The 12,897-nt window shown below is 41.7% G+C and overlaps 2 protein-coding genes and 1 gene segment (V, D, J or C); all 3 read right to left on the reverse strand.

The window, feature by feature from the left end:
* Positions 1-44: 44 nt before the first annotated feature.
* LOC128603874 (immunoglobulin lambda-1 light chain-like) lies at positions 45-2,731 on the reverse strand. The gene is made up of 4 exons (XM_053618624.1): positions 2,349-2,731; positions 1,927-2,256; positions 978-1,007; positions 45-498 (listed from the first exon to the last, which is right to left on the reverse strand). Exons 1-4 carry the CDS (start codon positions 2,386-2,388, stop codon positions 176-178), a joined length of 723 nt encoding a protein of 240 aa, XP_053474599.1. The 5' UTR covers positions 2,389-2,731; the 3' UTR covers positions 45-175.
* Positions 2,732-3,313: 582 nt separating this feature from the next.
* LOC128603875 (immunoglobulin kappa variable 3-20-like) lies at positions 3,314-5,624 on the reverse strand. The segment is given in 3 exon segments: positions 3,314-3,773; positions 4,713-5,037; positions 5,140-5,624. Coding segments are annotated over 3 exon segments (549 nt in total).
* Positions 5,625-6,089: 465 nt separating this feature from the next.
* Positions 6,090-11,999, reverse strand: LOC128603869 (immunoglobulin lambda-1 light chain). The gene is made up of 6 exons (XM_053618615.1): positions 11,928-11,999; positions 11,691-11,835; positions 8,661-8,785; positions 8,243-8,568; positions 7,290-7,344; positions 6,090-6,810 (listed from the first exon to the last, which is right to left on the reverse strand). The coding sequence occupies exons 1-6, from the start codon at positions 11,965-11,967 to the stop codon at positions 6,488-6,490; spliced, it is 1,014 nt and encodes a 337-aa protein (XP_053474590.1). The 5' UTR covers positions 11,968-11,999; the 3' UTR covers positions 6,090-6,487.
* Between the last annotated feature and the right edge of the window lie 898 nt (positions 12,000-12,897).

A 12,897-nucleotide genomic window follows, 5' to 3' on the forward strand; every position in this document is an offset into this window, starting at 1 on the left:
CTGTTACCACACACTTCAGGAAGGACTTACACAAACAGTTCTCTTTTTCAGAATTGCAATTTTATTCAAATTCTATTTTGGTTACATGCAGGAGTTGATATTCTTTCTTTCTCTACAGATTCATCTTTAACATCTATAAGCCTTTGCTGAAAAATTCATATATATGTAATCGGGTTCATTCGCTGCATTCGGACTTCTTGATCTTCACCGACACGGCTTTTCCTCCAGCAGACACTTCACATGCTATGACTTTGTCGTTTTCCCAGTCGCAGCTGTCGATGGTCAAATAGCTGCTCAGTGTGAATTTCTTATTGGCTTGCTGCTGTGCAGAGCCGGTGATGACTCCACTGGTGACCGAGTTCTCGTTCACGAGCCAACGCACATCAGCAAAACCACCGGCCAGGTCGCTGGCCAAACACACTAGAGTGGCTTTGTTAGACTTCAGCTCTTCACTGGACGGAGGGAGAACGGTCAGAACAGGATCCGGGAGAGCAGCGTCTGAATCCACACACAGCGGGAGATATTCATTACACAAAATAACACTAATCTAATGTGCAGATAGGAATGGAATACATTTTTAAATGAACATTGGAACGTTTCCGTTATGAACGGAGCATTAAATCTGTCTGTATGGCAGAATATCAGAAAACAAAACTAATGTAAGCACTAGAATGGATTTATACTTTGTGTTTTGAGAGATTCCATATAAAAGCTCTGAAATAACATTTAATCATTTCAATCAATTTCAAGCAAATTACACATCAAGAAAACAACTAAACAATCCTCTGTCTCTTCTGTTACACGTACAAAATATTCCAAACGGACCGAGACACAAACGAATAAAACAGATGAAATGTGTGTAAATAAATTCCTCAAACTGGATAAAGAAATAAAAGTTGATGCTAGAACATGCCGTGTGAATCTGAAGCAGTGGAGAAGTCTAGTGTAGGAAAAAAGAGCTGAGAAGTTTTACTTACCGCTGACGATCAGCTTTGTTCCTTGGCCGAATACCACAGCGATTCGTTCAGCATCCTCACCCGTACAAAAACCTCCTCAGATACAGAAGTGAAAGCAGAAGAACTGAAACGTCCTCCAGACTTCAACCCAATCTTCTACTATCTACGATCAGCACACACTCCTTTAAGATCCCATTCCAGTGTCAGTGAATCACACGTCTCTGTTCTACACGCTTCTGTTCACACGTCCTGTTAGGAGAATCAGAGCACATCATCAAACCTTTACTGGAGAATCAAGAAACATGAACAAGAACGAAAAAGAAGAAGATCCACATCCAGGAGATCTTCAGCTCTTATCATTCCCTAACACAGACTGAGGATCTCCTTCTGGACAGCAGTGGCCTGTGACCATGGATTTCGGTGGTGCAGGACGACACTGATAACGACATAACCCCAAACTAGAATAATTCTGTAATAAGCAGTTGAGAGTGAATAAGACATGAACTTGACTTGAAGAAACTAACTGTACAATTCCATTAGCTGAGCAAAACATAACTTAAATAAAATTATATCTATTTGGCCATTCTGAAGAGTTCATTAGTATTTCAATGGAATTTAAAATGTATGGAGTTGTGAATGAGGACTTCATGAAGATGAACATTTGTTGAAAGTCTGATATACAGTATATGGTGGGGTTCTGCCTCTCCTGCCCCTATGGACGAGCTGTGACTGTTCACATTGTCCTCACTTTTGTGTGTCACTGATCCCAAAAATCAGAGGAATCAGAGGTGGTACCGTATCTGTGATCTTCTACTGTGTAGGATTCAAAGTGTCTTCAGTGAACATCAAGTGAGTTTCCACTTCAGTTCCAGTGATTTGAAGTTCAGGTTTTTGTTGTTTCTCGTGTTGTGTGAAAGCAGAAGTGAGTGTGAGCAGTGAGGAGGTTTTTGTCATGGTGTATATCACTGTGATACGTCCTCTTTAGCAGAGTCGCCCCATGTCAAACAGTAATACACTGCCGAGTCTCCCACCTCCACATTACTGATAATCAGTTTGTAATCTGATTTAGAGGAGTGTGTTGATGTGAATTTAGGAGACGAGAAACCAGATCCATAGTTAGGAGAGCTCCAGCCATGATAATTTCTTAACACATGCTGAGGAACTCCTCCAGGAACCTGTTTGTACCAGTATGCAGCATTAACAGTGACAGTTCCCAGATTACAGTCCATGGTGGCCGTCTGTCCTCGAGTCAGCGTGAGAACAGGAGGCTTCTGAGTCAACACAGTCACACCACTGACACCTGGAATAAAAACAGCACACATGTTACATGGCTTCATGCTCACATTAGATGGAGTTGAAATGCTGATGAGCTCCAGAGTTGTGAAATCCTACATGAGAGAGCAGTGAGGAGAGAGCAGAGCGCTGGCAGCATGGTGTCCGTGTGTGATGGGACTGTCGTGCCGAGTGAAGAGACGAGCAGCGTGAGGAGCAGATAAAGGAGAGACTGCAGGGACGTGCTATAAGAGAGACAGGAGGAGGGGCAGAGGGAGGAGACGCTCAACAACACACACCACAGCTGACGATCTCCACAGTGGTGTACTCCATACTGAACCCTCACCTTACTGTCATTATTAACACACCATCAACACTCTGATACACACCCTCTTCTTAAAAAGACTCTTCTTTAATGATCTGATCTTAAAGTAATTGTTCCAATCACACACTTTCTGTAGATGATTAAAGTCAGTAACATGCAGAACGTGTCCCTCTACATTTCAGAGAAGAAGCTCATCATTTACATAAAGTTAAAATGTCAGCGTGAGGACCAGCAGGTGTATCCTGAGTGTGTTTCTCCATCCGTGATGTACGATGAGTCAGTGTGAGTTCGACTATAGAGACTGACAGGACCATACAGATCAGTGTCTGATCTGGACCGGGGGACGGACGGATGTTGTCCTGGATGTCCACTTCAGCGTCTCTGACTCTGGGACATGTTCTGATAAACGCACTGGAACACACTTTCCCATGTGCTGCACTCATCACAGAAACGTCTCACCAGATACGCTCAAGGGTTTGATACGAAATAAACTTTAGCAAAACTAAAGTCTGGGTTTATAACGATAACAGGTGGGGAAAGAAATTTACACCTCTTTTGCATGATTCTTCATCATAATGTACATTTGTTATATTTGAAAGGAACTGTTGACGCACTTTGTTTTTATTTTTATTTTTAGGGATCACGCTTCAAACTGCTTTGTAACATTATAATGAACTCACAGATACATTTCTGTTTTTCAGATCTGCACTTTATTAAATTTCACCGATCGTGAATAAATGCAGGAGTTTATATTGTTTCTTTCTTTACACATTTATCTACAGTTTCCATCAACTATACCAAAATATTCATATGTAAATAGGCAAAAAAAGGAATATAGTTTAGTACTGAATGATTTAGTTTAGGCAAGAGTGGATTTATTTAATTATAAGGAAGACTAATTGTAACTAAACTAGCACGCCATCACTGTAGAAGGTGTGTAGAGACGCTTTATAGTTATGTTCCGGTGGTGTCTCCTTGGTTGGTCCTGATTTCTAAAAGGCCTTCAGTCTAGTGGCGTCAATGGGGAGAGAGAGTCCTATGACTCAGTGTTGCACAGTTCAGCAGATATTGTACTGAACATCTAGCTGTAGCATCAGTTCTGCTTCTCCAGAGACTGCAGAGAAAGTCTTTTGACTCTCTGTGGACAGATTTCAGCAGGAATCACACTGAAGGTCCAGTCGTAGCCACAGTCCAAACTGTAGGACTCGATCCTCTCAATCCTGAAACCAGTGACAGAAACAGGAGCAGGTTCAAGTTAAATGCATGTAATAATTTTATTCTGTAACTATCTGACTCCAGATTCTACTGAATTACTGCAACTGACTCCAACCATCAGACTTTTAGTTCATTTTAAAACCTCAGCCTTCAGTAGCTTAATATCTACCCAGCTTTATATTGTTCAGATCTATCTAGGTGTTACTCTTTCCCCAAGGAGAACATCTGAGTGCACGTTTATTATATACAAGATATAAAGAAATATGCACTGAGATGAATTGAACACAATTTACAGAATCACTAGAATGGATGGACAGTGGAAAGTCTGGCATTGGGGACAGAGAGATCAGAAGGTAGTGTCTATGCAGATCTGATGTTAGAATATCTCACTGACCAGTTCCTACATTTCCCCCAAAGAACTGCCAATTTTCTCAGACTTAAAGGTTACAATCATTTCAGACATCTTGTGCATAAGTTGAAGTCCACTATGCAGTCATTGAACAGTTTAACAAATGGGAACCACTCCGTACTTTTATGACAGGATGAGGCTACAACCTGGTAGTTTATGATCACAGCAGGTTCTGTATCTGTAAGTCGGTGTCACTAATCACACAATTCAGAGGAGATGTTTGGTAAAGCTCTCATATGTAGATCACCTGATCATACTGAGATCATTACAGCCAAAGAACTGAACGGAGAACGTGGATGGAATCATGAACCATCTGTGACTGTTTTCATAAATGTGGAATAAAAGGTGGTACCGTATCTGTGATCTTTAAATGTGAAGAATTCAAAGTGTCTTCAGTGAACATCAAGTGAGTTTCCACTTCAGTTCCAGTGATTTGAAGTTCAGGTTTTTGTTGTTTCTCGTGTTGTGTGAAAGCAGAAGTGAGTGTGAGCAGTGAGGAGGTTTTTGTCATGGTGTATATCACTGTGATACGTACTCTTTAGTAGAGTTGTCATATGTCTGACAGTAATACACTGCCGAGTCTCCCACCTCCACATTACTGATTATTAACTGATAGTCGATGTTTGAAGAGGCTTTAGATGTGAAGCGTGCAGATGAAAAATTGTCTCCATATTTATCAGGAGAGGAGTGAGAATGATAAAATCTCAACACAAACTGTGGAGCTTCTTGTGGAATCTGTTTATACCAGGAGACATAGTAAGCTTCAGCCTTCTCGATGTTACAGTCCATAGAGACAGTTTTTCCCTTATCTTCCGTTATAACCGAAGGCTTTTGCGTCACGACTTTCTGTGAACCGACCACTGCAACATAAAGCAACACCGAATGTCATTATCATTTAAAAGAGAATTGGAATGAATGGAAAGACTTCAGTGTGAAGAGGAAAGCAGGAGCAGGAATCTTACATGCCAGAGCAGGGAGCAGAGCGCAGACGGTGAGCAGCATGATGTCAGTGTGATCAGCAGAGTGACGAACCGAGTGGAGCCGGCTTATATAAAGCATCAGAGGCGGGACCTGGATCTGCTCTCAGCCAATCAGACGAGTGGAAAGAACAGTCGCACTCTCATGTCAATCCCGTGATTTATTAAAAGCATCTGTGCTGAAGAATTACTTTGCAGAATGAAAGCCATGAACTATACAGTGTGAAAATGTACAGTGTGTGTGTAAACTATTATGTAAATATGTTGTCATTTATTTATATACTGTAAAGAATAGAACATAAACACGAGTATTTACAGAATATTTAACACTTTATCGATATATTCAGTTTTTTTAAACCAAACAATACAGAGTGCATTTAACAATTAACATTTAACAGTTTACAAATCCGCTGTCCATGTCGTGTTGAAGTAACTGTAAATACGATGCCATGTTTCAGTAAATAGAAGGAAATCCGCCATATTGTTTGGACACGAATAGCTAACAATGTAGCAAACTAAGCTAGCTAGCTATTTAACTTTACAGCTAATCACCTGCTATTAAAAACCTAGCTCGTTTCTTCTTTTAGCTTTCGGAGTCTTCATATAATATCATAAAAATACTTTTAAAGTTTAGAATCACTAAACTATCTATCTATCTCTCTATCTATCTATCTATCTATCTCTCTATCTGACTTAGCTTTATAAATGTGTATATAATGATATGATTAATAGTCTCTGAATGAACTTATTTCAGATTCGTTTTGTCTCATTTGATTGAACACGTTTCCGTTTCCAAGAAGAAGCTCCTCATTTACATCGAGCTAAAATTACACACTGCAGGTCAGCAGGTGTTTCCTGAGTGTTCCTCCATCCATGATGTGTGACGTGTGTGTGTGTGTGTGTGTGTGTGTGTGTGTGTGTGTGTGTGTGTGTGTGTGTGTGTGAGCTCTGATAATCGGACGTAACACACTTTCTTATGTGCTGCATTTGTTACAGAAATCTACCACTACATACAAAAACAACTTATAATAAGAAAAACATATAATCGTTGATATGATGAATTTTTCTAATGTAATCAAATCTTTATTCAGCATTTAAGGAAGGAGTCTCCAGTGTCAGTGCTTTGTAACAGTCAGAAAGTTTTCCACCACCGTGTTTCTGTTACCACACACTTCAGGAAGGACTTACACAAACAGTTCTCTTTTTCAGAATTGCATTTTTATTCAAATTCTATTTTGGTTACATGCAGGAGTTGATATTCTTTCTTTCTCTACAGATTCATCTTTAACATCTATAAGCCTTTGCTGAAAAATTCATATATATGTAATCGGGTTCATTCGCTGCATTCGGACTTCTTGATCTTCACCGACGCGGCTTTTCCTCCAGCAGACACTTCACATGCTATGACTTTGTCGTTTTCCCAGTCGGAGCTGTCGATGGTCAAATAGCTGCTCAGTGTGAATTTCTTATTGGCTTGCTGCTGTGCAGAGCCGGTGATGACTCCACTGGTGACCGAGTTCTCGTTCACGAGCCAACGCACATCAGCAAAACCACCGGCCAGGTCGCTGGCCAAACACACTAGAGTGGCTTTGTTAGACTTCAGCTCTTCACTGGACGGAGGGAGAACGGTCAGAACAGGATCCGGGAGAGCAGCGTCTGAATCCACACACAGCGGGAGATATTCATTACACAAAATAACACTAATCTAATGTGCAGATAGGAATGGAATACAGTTTTAAATGAACGTTGGAACGTTTCTGTTATGAACGGAGCATTAAATCTGTCTGTATGGCAGAATATCAGAAAACAAAACTAATGTAAACACTAGAATGCATTTATACTTTGTGTTTTGAGAGATTCCATATAAAAACTCTGAATTAACATTTAATCATTTCAATCAATTTCAAGCAAATTACACATCAAGAAAACAACTAAACAATCCTCTGTCTCTTCTGTTACACGTACAAAATATTCCAAACGGACCGAGACACAAACGAATAAAAGAGATGAAATGTGTGTAAATAAATTCCTCAAACTGGATAAAGAAATAAAAGTTGATGCTAGAACATGCCGTGTGAATCTGAAGCAGTGGAGAAGTCTATTGTAGGAAAAAAGAGCTGAGAAGTTTTACTTACCGCTGACGATCAGCTTTGTTCCTTGGCCGAATACCACAGCGATTCGTTCAGCATCCTCACCCGTACAAAAACCTGCTCAGATACAGAAGTGAAAGCAGAAGAACTGAAACGTCCTCCAGACTTCAGCTCAATCTTCTACTGTCTACGATCAGCACACACTCCTTTAAGATCCCATTCCAGTGTCAGTGAATCACACGTCTCTGTTCTACACGCTTCTGTTCACACGTCCTGTTAGGAGAATCAGAGCACATCATCAAACCTTTACTGGAGAATCAAGAAACATGAACAAGAACGAAAAAGAAGAAGATCCACATCCAAGAGATCTTCAGCTCTCATCGTTCCCTAACACAGACTGAGTATCTCCTTCTGGACAGCAGTGGCCTGTGACCATGGATTTCGGTGGTGCAGGACGACACTGATAACGACATAACCCCAAACTAGAATAATTCTGTAATAAGCAGTTGAGAGTGAATAAGACATGAACTTGACTTGAAGAAACTAACTGTACAATTCCATTAGCTGAGCAAAACATAACTTAAATAAAATTATATCTATTTGGCCATTCTGAAGAGTTCATTAGTATTTCAATGGAATTTAAAATGTATGGAGTTGTGAATGAGGACTTCATGAAGATGAACATTTGTTGAAAGGCTGATATACAGTATATGGTGGGGTTCTGCCTCTCCTGCCCCTATGGACGAGCTGCGACTGTTCACATTGTCGTCACTTATGTGTGTCACTGATCCCAAAAATCAGAGGAATCAGAGGTGGTACCGTATCTGTGATCTTCTACTGTGTAGGATTCAAAGTGTCTTCAGTGAACATCAAGTGAGTTTCCACTTCAGTTCCAGTGATTTGAAGTTCAGGTTTTTGTTGTTTCTCGTGTTGTGTGAAAGCAGAAGTGAGTGTGAGCAGTGAGGAGGTTTTTGTCATGGTGTATATCACTGTGATACCCACTCTTTAGCAGAGCTGTCCCATGTCTTACAGTAATACACTGCAGAGTCTCCCACCTCCACATTACTGATAATCAGTTTGTAATCTGATTTAGAGGAGTGTGTTGATGTGAATTTAGGAGACGAGAAACCAGATCCATAGTTAGGAGCACTCCAGCCATGATAATTTCTTAACACATGCTGAGGAACTCCTCCAGGAACCTGTTTGTACCAGCGTGCACCACTATCAGTGACAGTCCCCAGATTACAGTCCATGGTGGCCGTCTGTCCTCGAGTCAGCGTGAGAACAGGAGGCTTCTGCGTCACCACAGTCACACCACTGACACCTGGAATAAAAACAGCACACATGTTACATGGCTTCATGCTCACATTAGATGGAGTTGAAATGCTGATGAGCTCCAGAGTTGTGAAATCCTACATGAGAGAGCAGTGAGGAGAGAGCAGAGCGCTGGCAGCATGGTGTCCGTGTGTGATGGGACTGTCGTGCTGAGTGAAGAGACGAGCAGCGTGAGGAGCAGATAAAGGAGAGACTGCAGGGACGTGCTATAAGAGAGACAGGAGGCGGGGCAGAGGGAGGAGATGCTCAACAACACACACCACAGCTGACCCACTACATTACTGTCATGTGCTATAGAATCCACGTCTTTACATCTTTACATCTTTACACAGAGTTATTTACAATCAAAGTTATCATGCTGTATCTATTTCAGTATTTCTATCATCTGTGGAATCCTACAGCTTAACTCAGTTTCACTCAAATACATTTTAGAGGGATTTATTTTGAACGCATTAACGTACAGAGTTTGTCGTTCTTCCACTCAGAGAGAAGTGAAAGAGAGAAACCACATCATTTACATGGAGCTGAAATGACAGATCGGGGGCCAGCAGGTGTATCCTGAGTGAGAGACGACGTCCACACACTGATTAGGACTCGGAGTCGTCTCTTGGGGACAATTTCCACATCAGTGCTCCTCTCTCTCTCTCTCTGTCTCTCTCTCTGTCTCTCTCTCTATCTCTCTCTCTCTCTGTGTCTCTCTCTCTCTCTCTCTCTCTCTCTCTCAGCTCCTTCACTGATGCTGCTCCTCTCACATTGTGTGTAAGTGTCTGCTGCCTCAGAACCGTTCAAACTTCAGCAGAACTAATGACACAGTTGTGTGTTTAAAACGTTCCTCCATATTTATCGTTCAGTTTATATTGAAGCGTATCGGCCACTTTCACACGAACGAACTGGCTTTGATGAAACTGACCGGACGTTGATCAGTAACTCAGTGACATGTTTCACATCATTCATGTAGATTTCAGACAAACATTCCATCAGAATCTGATTTAATCTTCCTCCTAATCTTTTGTACTTCCTGATAAACCTTATTGCTGCTGTGTGCAGGTTTTCATTTCAATACTTTCTGTTCAGAATTTCTAGATGTTCACTGAAATGTCTGTGAAGTCACTAAATCTTCAGCAGGTTCCACATTAGTGTGAGCACGAACCCTGAATCTGATCCGTTCCTGCTGTTATGAACATCCACCCATGGTTTCTGATTTGGGAAAGTCCTTATTGTGATTGTGTGTGGTGTATCCTCGATTAGCATGCTAACAAAGCTAATTCCTACAACCATAAACTCGTTGATGTCAGTGGAACTTGACCGGAACATGTCCACGTCATCGAGGGCATCCTGTGTAGCACATCGTCCGACTGGCAACGCTGCTCCACCCTCCTCTCTGGAGTGTCCTGTATAAGCCTTTGTTTATATTCTGGCATGAGGAAAATGGCGACATGCGCCGATTTACTGAAAGCCTGCAGAGAGTTATCTTTGTAGCCATTCCTAAACTGAGAATATCAGTGGTCCAATGTGTTTGCCCTCTTTTATCTAGTGGGATAAAAGTTCTGCATACCTGCCTGAGGTTGGCTTTATTAAAGTCCCCAGCCACGATGAAGGCAGTGTTTGGATATTTGTTTTGGTAAACGCTGAGCACATCATGGAGCTAAGACAGAGCTATGCTTGTGTAAGTCTGAGGAGAGATGTACACAGCAGTGGCTATGACCGATGTAAACTCACGGGGCAGGTAGACTGGACGGCACATCATAGTCAGATGTTTCAAGTGAGGCGAGCAGGAATGTGACAGAGTGGTAATGTTCCTGGGGTCGCACCATTTGTTGTTGACCATGAAACAAACCCCTCCACCTCTAAATTTACCGGCCTCCACTGTTCTGACCATCCATGGAATGAAGACGTTATTGGACGGCATTACAGCTGGTTGCAGTACCAAGGGGGTCAGCCAGTCCCTGATATCCCGTTGGAATCATATCCTGGCTGTGAGATTGTCCAGTGGTATCTTGGTAGTTAAGCCTCTGGGTTACTGATCAGAAGGTCAGGGATTCAAGTACCAGCACTGCCAAACTACCTTGAGCAAGGCCCTTAACCCTGTCTGCTCCGGGGCGCTGTATCATGGCTGACTCCAACCTCATAACATGCTGAGATATGTGAAGAACAAAGAATTTCACTGTTCTGTAATGTATATGTGACCAATAAAGGCTCATTATCACTATTATCGTTGTTCTCAAGAACAGAATACTGGGCAAGTGAGGACTGTATGCTTTGTTTCTCAGTGTGTTGTGAACCCCAGCCTCTGTTTCTTTTTACGTCGCCTACAGGGAGCTCTCACTTGCCCAATGTTTCTCTCCATGCTGAAACATCTTATAAATCCACCACATCTGTTTGTCTACAGATTGTGGAGAAAGTCTTAATGATTCAGTGTTCAAACTTCGTCAGTGGAGATCACAGTGAAGCAGTGTGGCCTGGAATCTTGGTGTTGTAAATGTCTTTTGGTCTGTTATATGACAGATAACTTTAAGTTACTTCAAACATCTCCTGGATTTACTTTCTGGTAGTTTATGATCACAGCAGGTTCTGTATCTGTAAGGAGGTGTCACTAATCACACAAATCAGAGGAGATGTTTGGTAAAGCTCTTATATGTAGATCACCTGATCATACTGAGATCATTACAACCAAAGAACTGAACGGAGAATGTGGATGGAATCATGAACCATCTGTGACTGTTTTCATAAATGTGGAATAAAAGGTGGTACCGTATCTGTGATCTTTAAATGTGAAGAATTCAAAGTGTCTTCAGTGAACATCAAGTGAGTTTCCACTTCAGTTCCAGTGATTTGAAGTTCAGGTTTTTGTTGTTTCTCGTGTTGTGTGAAAGCAGAAGTGAGTGTGAGCAGTGAGGAGGTTTTTGTCATGGTGTATATCACTGTGATACGTCCTCTTTAGCAGAGCTGTCCCATGTCTTACAGTAATACACTGCAGAGTCTCCCACCTCCACATTACTGATAATCAGTTTGTAATCTGATTTAGAGGAGTGTGTTGATGTGAATTTAGGAGACGAGAAACCAGATCCATAGAAAGGAGCGCTATCACCATGATAATAGAATAAAACATACTGAGGAACTCCTCCAGAAACCTGTTTGTACCAGCGTGCACCACTACCAGTGACAGTCCCCAGATTACAGTCCATGGTGGCCGTCTGTGCTCGAGTCAGCGTGAGAACAGGAGGCTTCTGCGTCACCACAGTCACACCACTGACACCTGGAATAGAAACAGCACACATGTTACATGGCTTCATGCTCACATTAGATGGAGTTGAAATGCTGATGAGCTCCAGAGTTGTGAAATCCTACATGAGAGAGCAGTGAGGAGAGAGCAGAGCGCTGGCAGCATGGTGTCCGTGTGTGATGGGACTGTCGTGCCGAGTGAAGAGACGAGCAGCGTGAGGAGCAGATAAAGGAGAGACTGCAGGGACGTGCTATAAGAGAGACAGGAGGCGGGGCAGAGGGAGGAGACGCTCAACAACACACACCACAGCTGACCCACTACATTACTGTCATGTGCTATAGAGTCCACGTCTTTACATCTTTACATCTTTACACAGAGTTATTTACAATCAAAGTTATCATGCTGTATCTATTTCAGTATTTCTATCATCTGTGGAATCCTACAGCTTAACTCAGTTTCACTCAAATACATTTTAGAGGGATTTATTTTGAACGCATTAACATACAGAGTTCGTCGTTCTTCCACTCAGAGAGAAGTGAAAGAGAGAAACCACATCATTTACATGGAGCTGAAATGACAGATCGGGGGCCAGCAGGTGTATCCTGAGTGAGAGACGACGTCCACACACTGATTAGGACTCGGAGTCGTCTCTTGGGGACAATTTCCACATCAGTGCTCCTCTCTCTTTCTCTCTCTCTCTCTCTCTCTCTCTCTCTCTCTCTCTGAGCTCCTTCACCACCCCCTCATGCTGTACTGAAGTGTGAAAACTGAGAAAAAGTAAAAAGTTGTAATTAGAATTGTGATGATTTTGAGATATAATGTTCCATATAAAAATTCATTATTTCTGGATGTGACTTTTTAAGGAAGTAGTTCTCCTTTAAAATGTATAAATGCAAAAAGTCTATTGAACAAAAAAGACATAGCCGTTTTGAAGCCTTGTTCAATAGCATTTAATGTTGTTCTTGTATACGGTCAGGTCCATAAGTATTTGGACAGTGACACACTTTTCGTAATTTTCCCTCTGTACGCCACCACAATGGATCTGAAATGAAGCAATCAAGATGTGATTGAAGTATAGACTTTCAACTTTACTTC

Source organism: Ictalurus furcatus, chromosome 28, assembly GCF_023375685.1.
Source record: "Ictalurus furcatus strain D&B chromosome 28, Billie_1.0, whole genome shotgun sequence".
In the NCBI taxonomy this organism is placed as follows: domain Eukaryota; kingdom Metazoa; phylum Chordata; class Actinopteri; order Siluriformes; family Ictaluridae; genus Ictalurus; species Ictalurus furcatus.